General features: G+C 47.1%; 1 protein-coding gene across 3 annotated transcripts in view; it reads right to left on the reverse strand.

The window, feature by feature from the left end:
- Window positions 1-12,978, reverse strand: part of NTM (neurotrimin) — a 379,856-nt gene that overhangs the window by 110,353 nt on the left and 256,525 nt on the right. For all 3 annotated transcript variants that reach the window (XM_016204484.2, XM_016204483.2, XM_016204482.2), the window contains exon 3: window positions 2,381-2,506. In XM_016204484.2, coding sequence (XP_016059970.1) covers window positions 2,381-2,506 — 126 coding nt within the window. The remainder of the gene's footprint in view (window positions 1-2,380; window positions 2,507-12,978) is intronic.

Consider the following 12,978-nt stretch of genomic DNA (forward strand, 5'->3'; position numbering starts at 1 on the left):
GCAAAATGGCAGCAGGTGGCCAGGCTCAGGTACGGTCCCCTGGGAACTGAGTTTGCTCGATGGTCCCCCAATGGGAAAAGGAATCCAAGGCACAGCCGTGTGTGCTTCTGAGAGATGAACGGAAGGGGGCTCCCCTGTCAGAGGGAAGACAAAAGTAATTGCGTGGGGAAGAGAGTGGAAAAAAGATAAAAATGTGGAAAAAAATGAACTTAAAGAGGAAACGTTTAGGAGGCTGTGAGAAAAAGGAGAGTAAAGGGCAAAAGGAAAAAGCATAAAAGAGCAAGACAAAGGGAGACGGTGCCTGGAGGAGAGGAAACCACCAGAAAATGACAAAGAGCTGAAGGGCCAGAGGAGGAAATGGGAAAAGACCTCCATCTGGAGGCGGAGGGAGACCTGCAAGAGGGAGGGTGCCGTGCGTCTGGACAGAAGGCAGAGCAAGTCCACCCGGGATGGTGAATGTCCTGCGGATTCTAAAGTCACAGGCGGCCCTGGCAGCCAGTAGCCCTGGGGACTCAGCATTAAGCAGCGATGAGTGGTGTGCACCAGGGACTTCAAAAGTCTGTCCATTGGGACAGCCCCTCCTTCAGAGGGACCCCAGGACCAATTCCATGAGTAATGATCTCGTGCACACCTGATGCCTCCTCCTAGATTGTGGGCCAGTCCACGCTTAAGGTCATTTCAAGTCAATAGACAAGCAGAGACACGAGTGGCTCCCTGATCCCTTTTCTCACAGTGGTAGCATCGGGAAAGATGACATGGGACAGCTCCTGGGAATTCAGGCCAAACCCTGAACATCTCATGCTTTCTCTGAGAACCTCTATCAGGGCAAACCATCAAGTCTAAGAGAAGGGGTTTGGTATTTGGGGCCCCCTTACAGCCCTAAACTGGTATTTTTAAATGTCCGAGAGTAGTGGGCACTGTGATGTGCTGCCACTTTCGGGAGCAGAGGATGTCCACCCCAGGGGGCAAATGTACTGCTGGTGGACAGACAGCCTCAGCTGCAGTCTCAGGGGGATTGTGTCATATGAAGACCAGCGCCTGGCCCAGGCCACAGCCTTTCTGCGGACAGCCCAGCTTCAGTGACTGACGGCCGTGCCAGCCCCTCACCTCAAACAAAGGGCATCTCTGAAGGGTCGCCCTAGCTTCAGAATTCCCGTAAGGTCAGCTGAGATACTCCACTTGCCTGCACTGCAACTCAGCTTCTACTGCCCAGCCCTCTTCCTTCTCTTGCCTTCCACAGGTTGATTCCAAGAGCATCTTGAATAAACTTCTTGCATGCCGGTCACCTTGTAGGGTCAGCTTTTGGGGGACCCAACGTGCAACACCTAGCAAACAACTACCACTCTGGTTCCTTTAAATCCTTAAGCCTTTACTACTCAGCAACGCACACACCTCCTGCATACATCCATATGTACATAAACCAGCAATAAGCAATGACATTAAGGATCTCTACTCATGTCTCTGCTCAAATGTCACCTTTTCAAAGGCCATCCCTGCCCAGGCCTCTTTTCCTTCTGCCAAGGTAAACTGCTCCATTTCCTCTTACTTGTCACCACCTGTTATATCGTATCTTCATTTTTCGGTCATTTTTCCCATGAGAATGTGAGCTTCTGAGAGCAGGAGCTTATATGCTTTTGTTTATTGCTACACCCCCCGTGCTTAGAAGTGTGCCTGGACTATTGCAAGCATTCAATAGATACTGAAGAACAAATAAAATCATTTAATGCACCATGAATAAAAGCAAGCTTAGTGATAAATGGCATCCACTTAAATCTAAAGGTTTAATGTTCTAGCCACAAAAGCACAAAACAACACTTAGTCTAGTCGACACAGCATCAAACATTAAGACAAAGTAAAATTTGCAATTTGGATTATCTAGGATTAATCACAATAAAACAACAGCAAAACTACAAAACAGCCAATGGAATAGAGACCAGATATTTGGCAACGCAGAACAAGCACAGATTCGGAAAGTTTCCATTGAGAAACGCGGCCATTCGAAGCTCTCCTTTAATATTTTGCTTGTTTTCTATCTCTTACAGCAACCAGCAGAACAATGTCACCAAAGCTAACTGTCCCAACATGAGACAGGGCCAGTGACATTCGCCCAGGACACCTCAGCAGCATTTCCTCCACGGCCAACGGGGACTGGGCTCCCGGGGGTTGGAGACGTGCTCAAGCAGGACTGCTGGCGTCTCAGCGGACAGGCCTGCCTTGGAGAACACCCAAGTCCTCTGCAGAGCCACCAGCATCATCATCAGGCCACTCAAAGCACAGGCCCCTCCGGATGAAGTCCCCGGCATCATGACCCCTTGTCGTGGCCGGCAATCCTCCCAGGCCCTCGCAAGACACCACACACACCACACTGCGCTCTTCTTACCTTTGGGGGAGATGTGTCTCCAGGTGACCGTAGGCTCTGGTCTACCCGTGGCTATGCAGGTGAGGCTGATATTGCTCCCTTCGTTGATGGAGATATCTGAAGAAATCTCTACAATTTTGGGAGATACTGTAGAGACAAAAGCCAGTAGAAGGGAAATAAATACTCTATTGAAACATTTCTTTGTTGTCTTACAATGATAGTGGGCAGAATAGCCCCGGGACTGAAGTATAGGGGTTACAGGCACAAATGAGGAGAAATCAGAGGAATTATTTTCAACATAAAAGAAACATCTTACCTTGAATTTAGTTTCTATTTCCTCCTATTTAAACCCGAAGTCAGAATGCATTGATGGGAAGGGATTACATTGCAACACTGCAGTGACCACTCTCCTAGGCTCCGCTCCCTTCCCATCTGCACTGTCACCCCAACCCGGGCACGCACCCACGAGTCACTCTCCACACTGCACTCGGAGTCCACCTAATGCAACTCTGATCATATCACGCCTCTGCGAAACGCCTCCAATTGCTCCCTCTTGCCCAGCTGGTAGTGCCCATGCACACTTTCCTAGCGTACAGGCCGCTCAGAATCAAGCACCGACCGGGGTTTTCATGGACATCCCCAGACTCCACCTCAACGTATCCCCTTGTCATCCCCAACACATCATGTCCTTCCCAGCCATTAAGCATGCAGGGTCCATAATGTTCCTTATGTCCTTCCCAGAAAGCTCCTTGTCACCCGGTAAGGTCCAGATCAGATGCTACTTTGCTGCAGTGTTTCTGACCTCGGCCCCTCTCTGCCCCCGGTCAACTCTACACGCCAGCTGCTTGTCATCCGCGTTCTCACAGCCTGGCACACGTGGTCTCTTTCTCTCAGTCCCCTAAACCGGTCCCTCAACGGAAGGAGGGGTTTGTTTCCATTGTAAATTCAGGGACAGGGCCCCTCACTCTGTTCAGTGTTTAGTTTGGGAGCCCGGCTTCCCTTAGGAGGCCAGGTTCTGTTGCACTCCTCCTGGTGCACGCGCCACAGGGCAATGTCCACAGGTGCGGGACAGCCCGCAGCACAGCCAGCAGCTGCCTGTGGGCATCGGTCTCACCCGGGGGTTCAGAATTAGGAGCTCGTTGTTGCTGCGCATCTAAGCCTAATTCTCCATTACCATCTAAACTAGCAAATGGGATCTTTGGTTCATGTCCGACTACCCATTTGTCTGCCAGTTGGTTTATAAAGTGAGTGTCATCTGTCCGGCACCTGGCTTGGCGCTCGCCCCACTCTGCTATGGTTACTGGCTTAGTGCCTCTCATCCACTAGACCATGAGCTTTTTGACGGCCTGAGCCAGGACTTACTTCCATTTACATCCATAGTAAAAGCTCAACAGATATTTATAGGAGGGAATTATAATGGTTGTTCCACCACCTTCCCCACCGGCTACATGTTTGTAACCACCCCAGAACTGGATCATTAACACACCATTTCAGTTTCACTGACAGTGGATTTGACTCATTAATTCTACCCAAATTAAGTGGCCCCTTCACCCAGCTCTTTTAAGTTTCTTCATGATCCCTTCTTTCCTTGAATAAGCACCCGCCTAAGCCACTGCAGCGTGCCGTTCCAGAGCACGTCGCCCGCCAGCATGCAGTGCCATCTGGCCTGCCAGAGACCCCAGGGAGGCTGAGCCCCCACCATGCCCTGTTCCAGCGCCATAGGGCAGCCCTCACAGGAGAATCAGGTTGGCCAGAAATGTCAGTGCTCCCCTCTCGGCTTCCTGGAGCACTGATCTAGCGCTGGATTTCTTCTTTAATAAGAAGGGGGGCTCATGCAGATATCTTCCCTTAGCCTTGGTTCCTTTCCCTCCTTAGAATCCCCTCCCACTCCTCTCCACGGCACACAACGGGAAGACCCACCGATGAGCATGTGGTCTTCGCTGTTTCTTTACCCTGGTGCCCTTGAAGCTGATTTTGATCACTTAGATCTTCTCTCCAACTCGCTGTACCTGTTGGCCTTGCTCAAGGCCTGGTGGTGTGACCATATTTTCTACAAGGTTTTCTAGGTAAGTTCCAAAAAGATGTGACCGTTCCTCCCTGGGGATCCCATAGCTCCTTCAAAGTATTTCAACTTGACTCTCTATGTTACATTTATTTCATCTTCCTTCTATGTTATGAATTATCTAAATATAAGATATTGAGTAAGAACCTTACTCTTTTTAAAAAAAAACAAACTTCTGCTGTTTTGAATAGGGTGTCTTCCATAACGTAAGCACCAATGAATCGTTTTTATTATTTTTTACTTTTTTTAATCCCCGCTCTAGGATATTTTCCATTGATTTTGGAGAGAGGATTGGGGAGAGAGAGAGAGGGAGACAGATGTGAGAGAAAAGCATTGATTGGTTGCCTCCCCGTAAGCACCCCGACCCAGGATTGAACCCGCAACCTGGGTATGTGCCCTGGTGGGGAGTCGAACCTGCCACTTTTTGGTATATGGGATGGTGCTCCAACCAACTGAGCCACAGTGGCCAGGACACAATTAATCGTTTTTAGATTTAAATTCCTCAATCTTTAGATAGAGAGGCAGCGTGTGTGTGTGTGTGTGTGTGTGTGTGTGTGTGTGTGCATGATTGCACACACCCTCCCTGCACCCTCACAGGTACTCGGTAGGACAAAAACAATGGAGAATTAGTGTGGTGAGGACTGAGTGACCACTGGATCTACAACCCCAGACTTCTAAGACATACTGTTGCGACTTACGGCTATGCCTTTTTAAAAGCTAGAGTGGATCTTCCAAGACAGAAAAATAAGTGACAAGTTAATGATGGAAAACCTGATTTGCTGACTGTCTAAGGATCCAAATTTCTCAACTCCCTTAGTTCTAAAATCAGTTAAACTTGATGGAACTTATTCACAGTTGTAACCGGAGCATTCGCTTCTTGAACCACCACTCCCCCAATCCGTACACTCTTCTGGCCCCAGCGCCTGCCGTCCTTGGCACCCAGTCTTGCCCGCTCCTTGGAGGACAGGCTGCCTGCAGAATGACGGTGGTGGCCTTGCAGATGCTGCTTCAGCTGTGCAGGTAAGTGATTTATTGATCTGTAAAGCACTCCGAGATGCTCTGCGAGGGATTATGTCACGCCAACGCCATGCAATAAAATAAAAAATGATGGACTTTGTGAACACAGGGTGATTTAGGGTTTGTAGTTGGAAGTGTGCTTAAAGTACCTTTTAAGTGGAAATCAGGCCGGGTAATGAATTACTCCTGCTTTGGAAGGGCTTCCTGGGAGTTCATTTTCCTGCTTCTTACATGATAGCTAATCTGCTAATCATACACTAGAGAGCAATGGACAGTCCCCAAGCAGAGCAGAGGGTGGTGTGGGCCAGAGCTGTCAGCAAAGTAAGTATATTAAGTGACACCATCACATCTCATCCTTGGAAGAATCATCTAGCATTGTCTCCCTCTCCGAACAACTGGAAAGTAGCCAACTCATGAACTAGGAGTTGGTGAAATGCTTGCTGTTCTTTTAATCCTCTCTAAGGGTATAACCTGAAGGTGGAGAATTTCCCCCGGGGAAGTTTCAAAGGCAGACCATTCAGGTGTGGGGCTAATGTTGTGTGACCAGAGGGGCGATCCCCACTATTGGAACTAAAGCAGCATCCTGCCTAAGGTGCTGGGGGATTGGAAGTATCATTTTTCTAGGTGACAGCTTCTAACACATTGTCAGTATTTAAAATTAAATTGAATTAATAGGATGTATGCTGGTTTCAGCGAATCCATATTCATAAAGAAGTTTTGAGCAACTGAGGATGGGTTTCCTATATTTTTATATTTTTCCATAGATAAAATCTTCATCTTACCTCTTTTCATCATATAGGCTCTTGGAAACATACTAAGATTGCTTCCTTCACCCCTCCCTCCCTCTTCCTTCCTTCTTTCCCTTTCCTTCCTCAGTTCATTCGTCAGTACCCACTGATTACTTCCATACACCAGCATTGTTCATGGCACTGAGAACATAACTTTGAAAAGGTCACAGACATTGTCCACAAGGGATTCACAGTCTAGCGACCTAAAAACAGGTACCAAGCATACCCCTTTACTGTATTCTGACGTAGAAAGAGAAGTAAACTGTCCAGGTGACACAGAGAGCCAGCTGAGCCAGCCAGGAGACGGCTCCCAGGGCAGGCTTCTGGGGTATGTGATGCCTAAGCTAAGCCCTGGGAGACAAGCAAGAGTTAATTCTGGAAAGAAGAGGAGGGAAGACATGCTAGGCAAAGAACACATCACAAAAGTTCACAGGCATAGTCATTAATGTACAAGGAACTGCCAGTGGAGGCTGGGCCAAAAGTCACTCAGGAGACGTTCAGCGAGCGTTTACTATATACACAACCATGTGTTAAGTACACGAATGGTATGCGAACATATACGATTTTTGGACCTCCATGAATTTACGGTTGGTTTGAGGAAACAGGGCACGTACATATCCCAGAAAGCTGAATTACAGCAACATTTCTCACAAAATGGCACATGATTGAATGTTAAAGGAAAGGTAGAGAAATTAAGTTCTGTGAGTAGAGGGAGGGTCATGGCGAGTAGGAGTGTCAGAGTGGCTGCACCGCAGATACAGGGTCTAGTCTGAACATCGACAACCGAGAAAGTCTCATAGGCAGAAACTGTGAGGCTGCTTCAGGTGAGGCAGGACGGCCTGGCCATAGGAGGTGAGGCAGAGACCCACGACTTGTACAGAGATACGAAGTCTATGTTACAGGAGGCAGTAGGCAGTGCTGGTTGGGACCCTGGCCCCGCTTTGTTCAAACCGGGTAACCTTGGCCAAGCCACTTGACCCCTGTGCCTTGCTCCACCTTTGCAATGGAGCTGATAATTCCACGTGCCTCAGAATTTAAGGAGTAAGTTTATAAAATACACTTAGAGAAGCTTCTAGAAATATAAAGTGCTCAATAAATGAGTTTTATATTGTGTGTGCTTGGCAAACACATGTATGCAGTTTCCACACAGATGAGTGATCAATACATTTTAACCGACTCGAGGAAGAATGTCATACAAGATCAGTGACTAAACTAGAGCCAGCTAGGGAGCAGCCTAAATGGCCAGGTCCTGGAATTTAACTCTGTCCTACAGGTAACGGCAAGCATTTAAAAATTGTTTTAAACATTAAATTCTGCATATTTTTAAATGTAATTTAGGCAAAATAATATGGTAACAATGTATCAGAGTGAGAACAGATAGAAATTGGAATCAGAGAGAATCAACCCATCTGAGTGATAGCCAAGGCTGGATTAAACTGTTGGCTCCATAAGGATGGAAGGAAAAGAATGGATTTGAGAGCAGGGCCAAGGAAAACGTGCTGGAGCTTGATGGTCCCCTGGATGGGGTGGCTGGGATTACAGAGTTAAATATTTTTATTTATTTATTCATTTTATTTATTTATTTATTTGCCAGAAGAAACTTTATTGGGAAGGGGAAGGAGAAAGAGAAAGAGAAAGGAAAAGGGAAAGGTTCGCCCCTCCGCCTGCCATGCGTCAGCCACGGGTCCCAGCCTTAGAGCAGCTTCACAGGGGAGGTGGCCTGGTCCCAGTCAGGGGGGGGGGCTAAATGGCTGAGCTAGCAGGTCCCTGGATGTTATAAGGAGAACTGTCCCTGCGGAGGACACTAGTTTGGTTCTGTTGTAGACGTCCTGTGGTGAGACGATTAGGGGAAGCATGACTGGAGCTGTACAATCAAAGGTCCAGGTTGAGGTCTGAGATCTGCTAAGAGTTCATAGTCCCTTAAAAAAGCCATCAGCTCGTTTGCACGGACAGGCAATTGACGTCTCTGTTGACGTCTGAGGTCTAGATCTAGGAAACACACACATATAGAAGCAGGGAGACAGAAGAAGTTGGGTGATGTTTAGGAAGAAAGGCAGAAGCCTGGTGAGCCATACTCTGCATACAGTTCCACATTTAATACATTATATTAAGGTTTGTATTGAATTTTAATTCAAAAGTGTAAATAATTAAATAACATTATTAAAATAGTATCATAGGGAACTTCACCATTCTTGGTTCAGCTTCCACTGCCCAGGTGTTAAGTTTTAATAATTATGTCATTAATAAATAGCAATTTGCTGTTTTTAGCAGCCGATAGATATCCTATTAAATCCAAATTAAGATGCTTTATTAAGCAGCGTGCAGTCCTGTGGGGCTGAAGGCGCAGAGCTGCTCGGACCAGGTGACTGCACACGGCACCAGGATCTATGCATCGCAGGCGGCTCCCTTTGCTGCGGCGGCATTTCTCCCCCTGCCCCCTCTCTGTAGGGAAGACCTGAGATGCCCATGGCACCTCAGTACCGTTTTCACAGCAAGAGCGGCATCACTGCTACGGCCTTGGCATCTTTGTCCTGATGGGATCACCAGGACCAATCTGGAGCATCCTCAACTTCCCTGGTTGGCAGACCCCACACAGAGACTCTCAGGCCTGTGCCAATAGCCTGGTGCCTGGAAACTCTTAAAGTCACAACCAAGCTGATGTTGGCTTGTGGACTAATCCAACTGTCACACTGGCCACCGTCGACCAAGGCAAACTCTAGGCAAAGTTCAGTTGATGAGGTGTGAATTCAGGCTATGAAATTATGCTTGATTTAGAACCTCCCTTCTCTCATCCAGACTGAACGAAGAGGAGACCATCACGGAGCGTGAAGACAAACTCCTGCCTTGGCTTCGAAGACCCTTTTTCGAACCAGATCGTGCTTCCTTTTCGGCACCCCCCCATGTCATTCTCTTTTCCTCACCCCACGGGCGTCCCTTCCTCCTGGAACACCGAGCCCTTCCTTGCCTCAGGTCCCTTCTGCTCACCTTCCTTCCTGCCCTTCACCTGCCTGGTTCTGCCTTATGCTTCACATCTCCGCTCCTCTAGGAAGCTCTCCTCTATCGCATTTTCTAAAGTAGAGCTCCCCATACTAGACTGTTGCATAATTGTCTGTTTTCTCAAATAAAATATGTTTCAGCGGTTGTCTTGTTCATCAATGTGTTCAGCACATACCATGACGTCTGGCGTACTTTGTGTTTAACAAATGCTTTTTGAATGACTGAGAATGTTTTTACAAGGCTGTATGGAAATGCAAATAAACCGACACGAGTAAACTTGCTCAAGATCTTTAAATAGTTTCCAAAAAATTTCAGCATCTATAATAATGTTGACAGTCACCATTTGTTAAATACCTGCTGCATGACTGGTGCTTTGCATATACCACTTTTACTTTATTTTACCCCGGCATTAACCCCGCAAGTAGATAGTATTTCTAAAATGACTAATAGTCTTGTTTTACCTGGAACTAAGGGGTTTCCCAGAATATGGGACTTTCAGTACTAAAAGCAGAAAAGTCTCGGGCAAATGCAGAAGCGTTGGTCCCCTTAATTATTTCCCTTCTCGAATTTTACAAAGACAGTACTTATATTTAGAGTGGTTGAGAAACTTGTTCAAGAACATTTAATTCAAATTGCAGTTATAGAGCGCTGTTTAAAATGAGAGATTATATGGGTTGGAAAATAAATGTACACAGAACCATGGATGCATACATAAAAGATAAACAGAAATCAGACATACACACACATGCACATATACACATACACATATGTACAGACACACTGACACATTATGGATCCCTGTTGTGCATTCGACATTTGACAGGGCACTTGACTCCATTGACTGACTGAATCTCACAGAACCCACTGAGACTGCACTATTAGTATTCTACTTTCAGATAAAGAAACTAAGGCTTACTGAGAGTTTAGTGGTTTGCTCCAGGTTCCCAGACAATAAGTGTCAGAGGAGGGACCTGAATGCAGAGTACGGATGCTCCCAAATCTATTTTCTTCACACAGAGCTAAGCCCATAGAATGCAGATTCCCCACCCGGTGCCCTGGGTCTTGCCGACTCATCCAGCCGCAGGCGGGGCTGCTCCTCCCCCAGCATCCCCTTGGCAGGCTCCCCGTGACCATCTGTACACCCCCACCCGGGGCAGCCAGGGAAGAGAGCCCTCTCTGTGCACCGCACATGGGGTTATTTATTGGAGCAATGGGGGGAGGTTTCCTTACTATGTTTCTGGACCTTCCCAAGTTGCACAAACCTCCCTCCCCCCCCCACTCCATCTCCAGCACGTCCCAGCCATCGCCTTGCCCTCCGCGCTCCCCTCCGTGTGCACCGACGGGGGCTGGGCCTTCGAGGAGAGGGTCCATCACAGGCAGCCCCGCGGCTGCCGCCTCCCGCCTCCCACAGCAGGTGTGCCAGCCGCCCCTGTGCCAGAGAGGCCATCGGGTCAACCCGCCGCACAGTCCACTGAGCAAGGCGTTTATTTTACTGTGACTGGGGAGGCGACTCAGTCAGCCCTGCCTTTCTTCTGTTCTTCCTCTTGGCCTTTCTTCTTTCCTTGCTCCGTCTTTTCTTCTTTCCAACAGAATCATTTGTGTGACAGAATGCACATCCCAGTATTGGGGGGGTCGGGGGATCTCTTTTGAGAAAAAGAACCCTAATCTTCCCATCAGAAGATCAGGTATAAAGCCCACCCCAACAATTACTAGCTGTACAAACTCATGCAAATCATTCAACTCTGATTATTTTGTTTGTTTGTTTGTTTTTTAATTCTCACCTGAGGATATTTTTTCCATTGCTTTTCAGAGAGAGAGGAAGAGAGAGAGAGAGAAACATCAATATGAGAGAGACACATGGATCGGTTGTCTCCAGCATGCACCCCAACCAGGGCAGAGATGAAGCCTGCAATGGAGATACGTGCCCTTGACCGGAATCTAACCCAGGACCCTTCAGAGGCTCTAACCACTGAGCAAAACTGGCCAGGGCTAACTCTGATTATTTTAATTCTATTAATACCTATCTTGCTTTTTAAAATAAATGCTCCATGGGTCAGAAAAAACTATGAGAAATTATATGTTAAACGTGAAGCACTATATTCAAATGTGGTTTATTAGTGTTACTAAAAATGCATAGCTCTGAACACTGGGAGAAATGTGGGCATAGGTGCAGGGGGGTGCTCTGGTTGAGAGGCTGAGAGGAACACGCCCCCCTCTCTGCCTCCCATGAGGATGCAGTCACTACTTCAGATGTGCTAGTGATTTTCAGATAAACAGCACTTGTATGCGAGGGCGCAGGGTGAGCCCCGCTGGGGACCCTTCTCCCTGGCCAGCAATGTGCTTGCTGCTTCCCCTTCCCAGAAGGGACAGGTCGGGTTACATTCAGAATCCCAAATTAGATTCCGAGCACACAGAGGGCTCCTTGGTGACACAGCCCCGGGCAGGCTGTTATTTCTTTTACCAGAACCCTTTTGTCATTTCTTACATCTCTTTCTTTCTCTGTCTCCATATTAAAGCCATTCATGTTTGCTGGAAAATCATGAAGCCCTGGGAGAAAAGCCAGTGATTTATTCGGGATTAGTCATAAACCACTGGTTCTGAAGTTTGGAATGTGTTCCTTTCAGGACGAGCTGAAATGTGGAAGCAAGTGTTTCTGAGCCCTGCTCCCTGACCCAGTTTAGTCATTCCTGATAGAGACACAGGACGGCGGGGCAGACACCGTGCCCCCTCGCCCGGCGCTGTCCTGCTCCTGGGCAGATTAGTGTCAATTGAATTTCACAGCAACCAACCTGTAGCCATCGGTGCCTCATCATGTTTGGCAACATCCAAGAAATTGCTAAGACGTGTCTCTTCATCAATTGCTGAATGTGGAAACGTGGGGAAATTATTGCTAATCATGATATCGATCTGACATCAGACAGGCCTGGTTGCTCTCTGGCTTCTAGTATAATGGCATGTGCTTTGGGTTGAATGCGCATGACTGGCTTCAAGCCCCCCTCCCCCAAACGGGACCAGCTCTTGAGGGACCAGTGCATGAAAGGAAGGCAGACAAGATGGGAGGGAAGGACCACCGAACGTTTTCTAGGCCGAGCACCATGCTGGGGGCTTAACACATGCTTCTTCCTCTCAAATCCGCACAATAACTCACAGACATCATCCCTCATTCAGAAAAGACAGGGAAACTCAGGGAGGTTAAGCAACTAACCTCATCATACAGGACCAGACAACTGCAGATTCTCTAATGAGGTGAACCTAAAAAAATTAGCTAAACGTCACACAAACTAGAGGTCCTCAAAAATTAAAAAAAAAAATTCTACCAAAAGGGAGTCGATTAATAACCTGATTCATCTATATAATTTCATGAGGGAAAAAAAGAGAACCCCAGGGGAAAGTTACTTTATTATTATCATTTCTTAAGGAAGAAAACTAATATTTGTTGAACACTTCATATGGGCTCGGTACTTCTCAGATCTTTCCCACTTAATCCAGAAAACTAAGGCCTCAGAGAGCTAATAATGTCCTCAGGGCCACGAAGCTAGAGAATGGCAGATCTCGGACCAAAATTTTCTTTTCTCTTTTTATATTATTTTATTTTTATTGAATTTATTGGGGTGGCATTTGTTAATAAAATTATATAAGTTTTGGGTGTATAATTTTATAATGCATCATCTGTATACAGCACAGTACTTGACCCCAAGTCAAGTCTCCTTCCATCACCATTTATACTCACTTTACCCTCTCCTACCTCCTTACCC

Source organism: Miniopterus natalensis, chromosome 20 (assembly GCF_054644295.1).
Source record: "Miniopterus natalensis isolate mMinNat1 chromosome 20, mMinNat1.hap1, whole genome shotgun sequence".
Taxonomy (NCBI): domain Eukaryota; kingdom Metazoa; phylum Chordata; class Mammalia; order Chiroptera; family Miniopteridae; genus Miniopterus; species Miniopterus natalensis.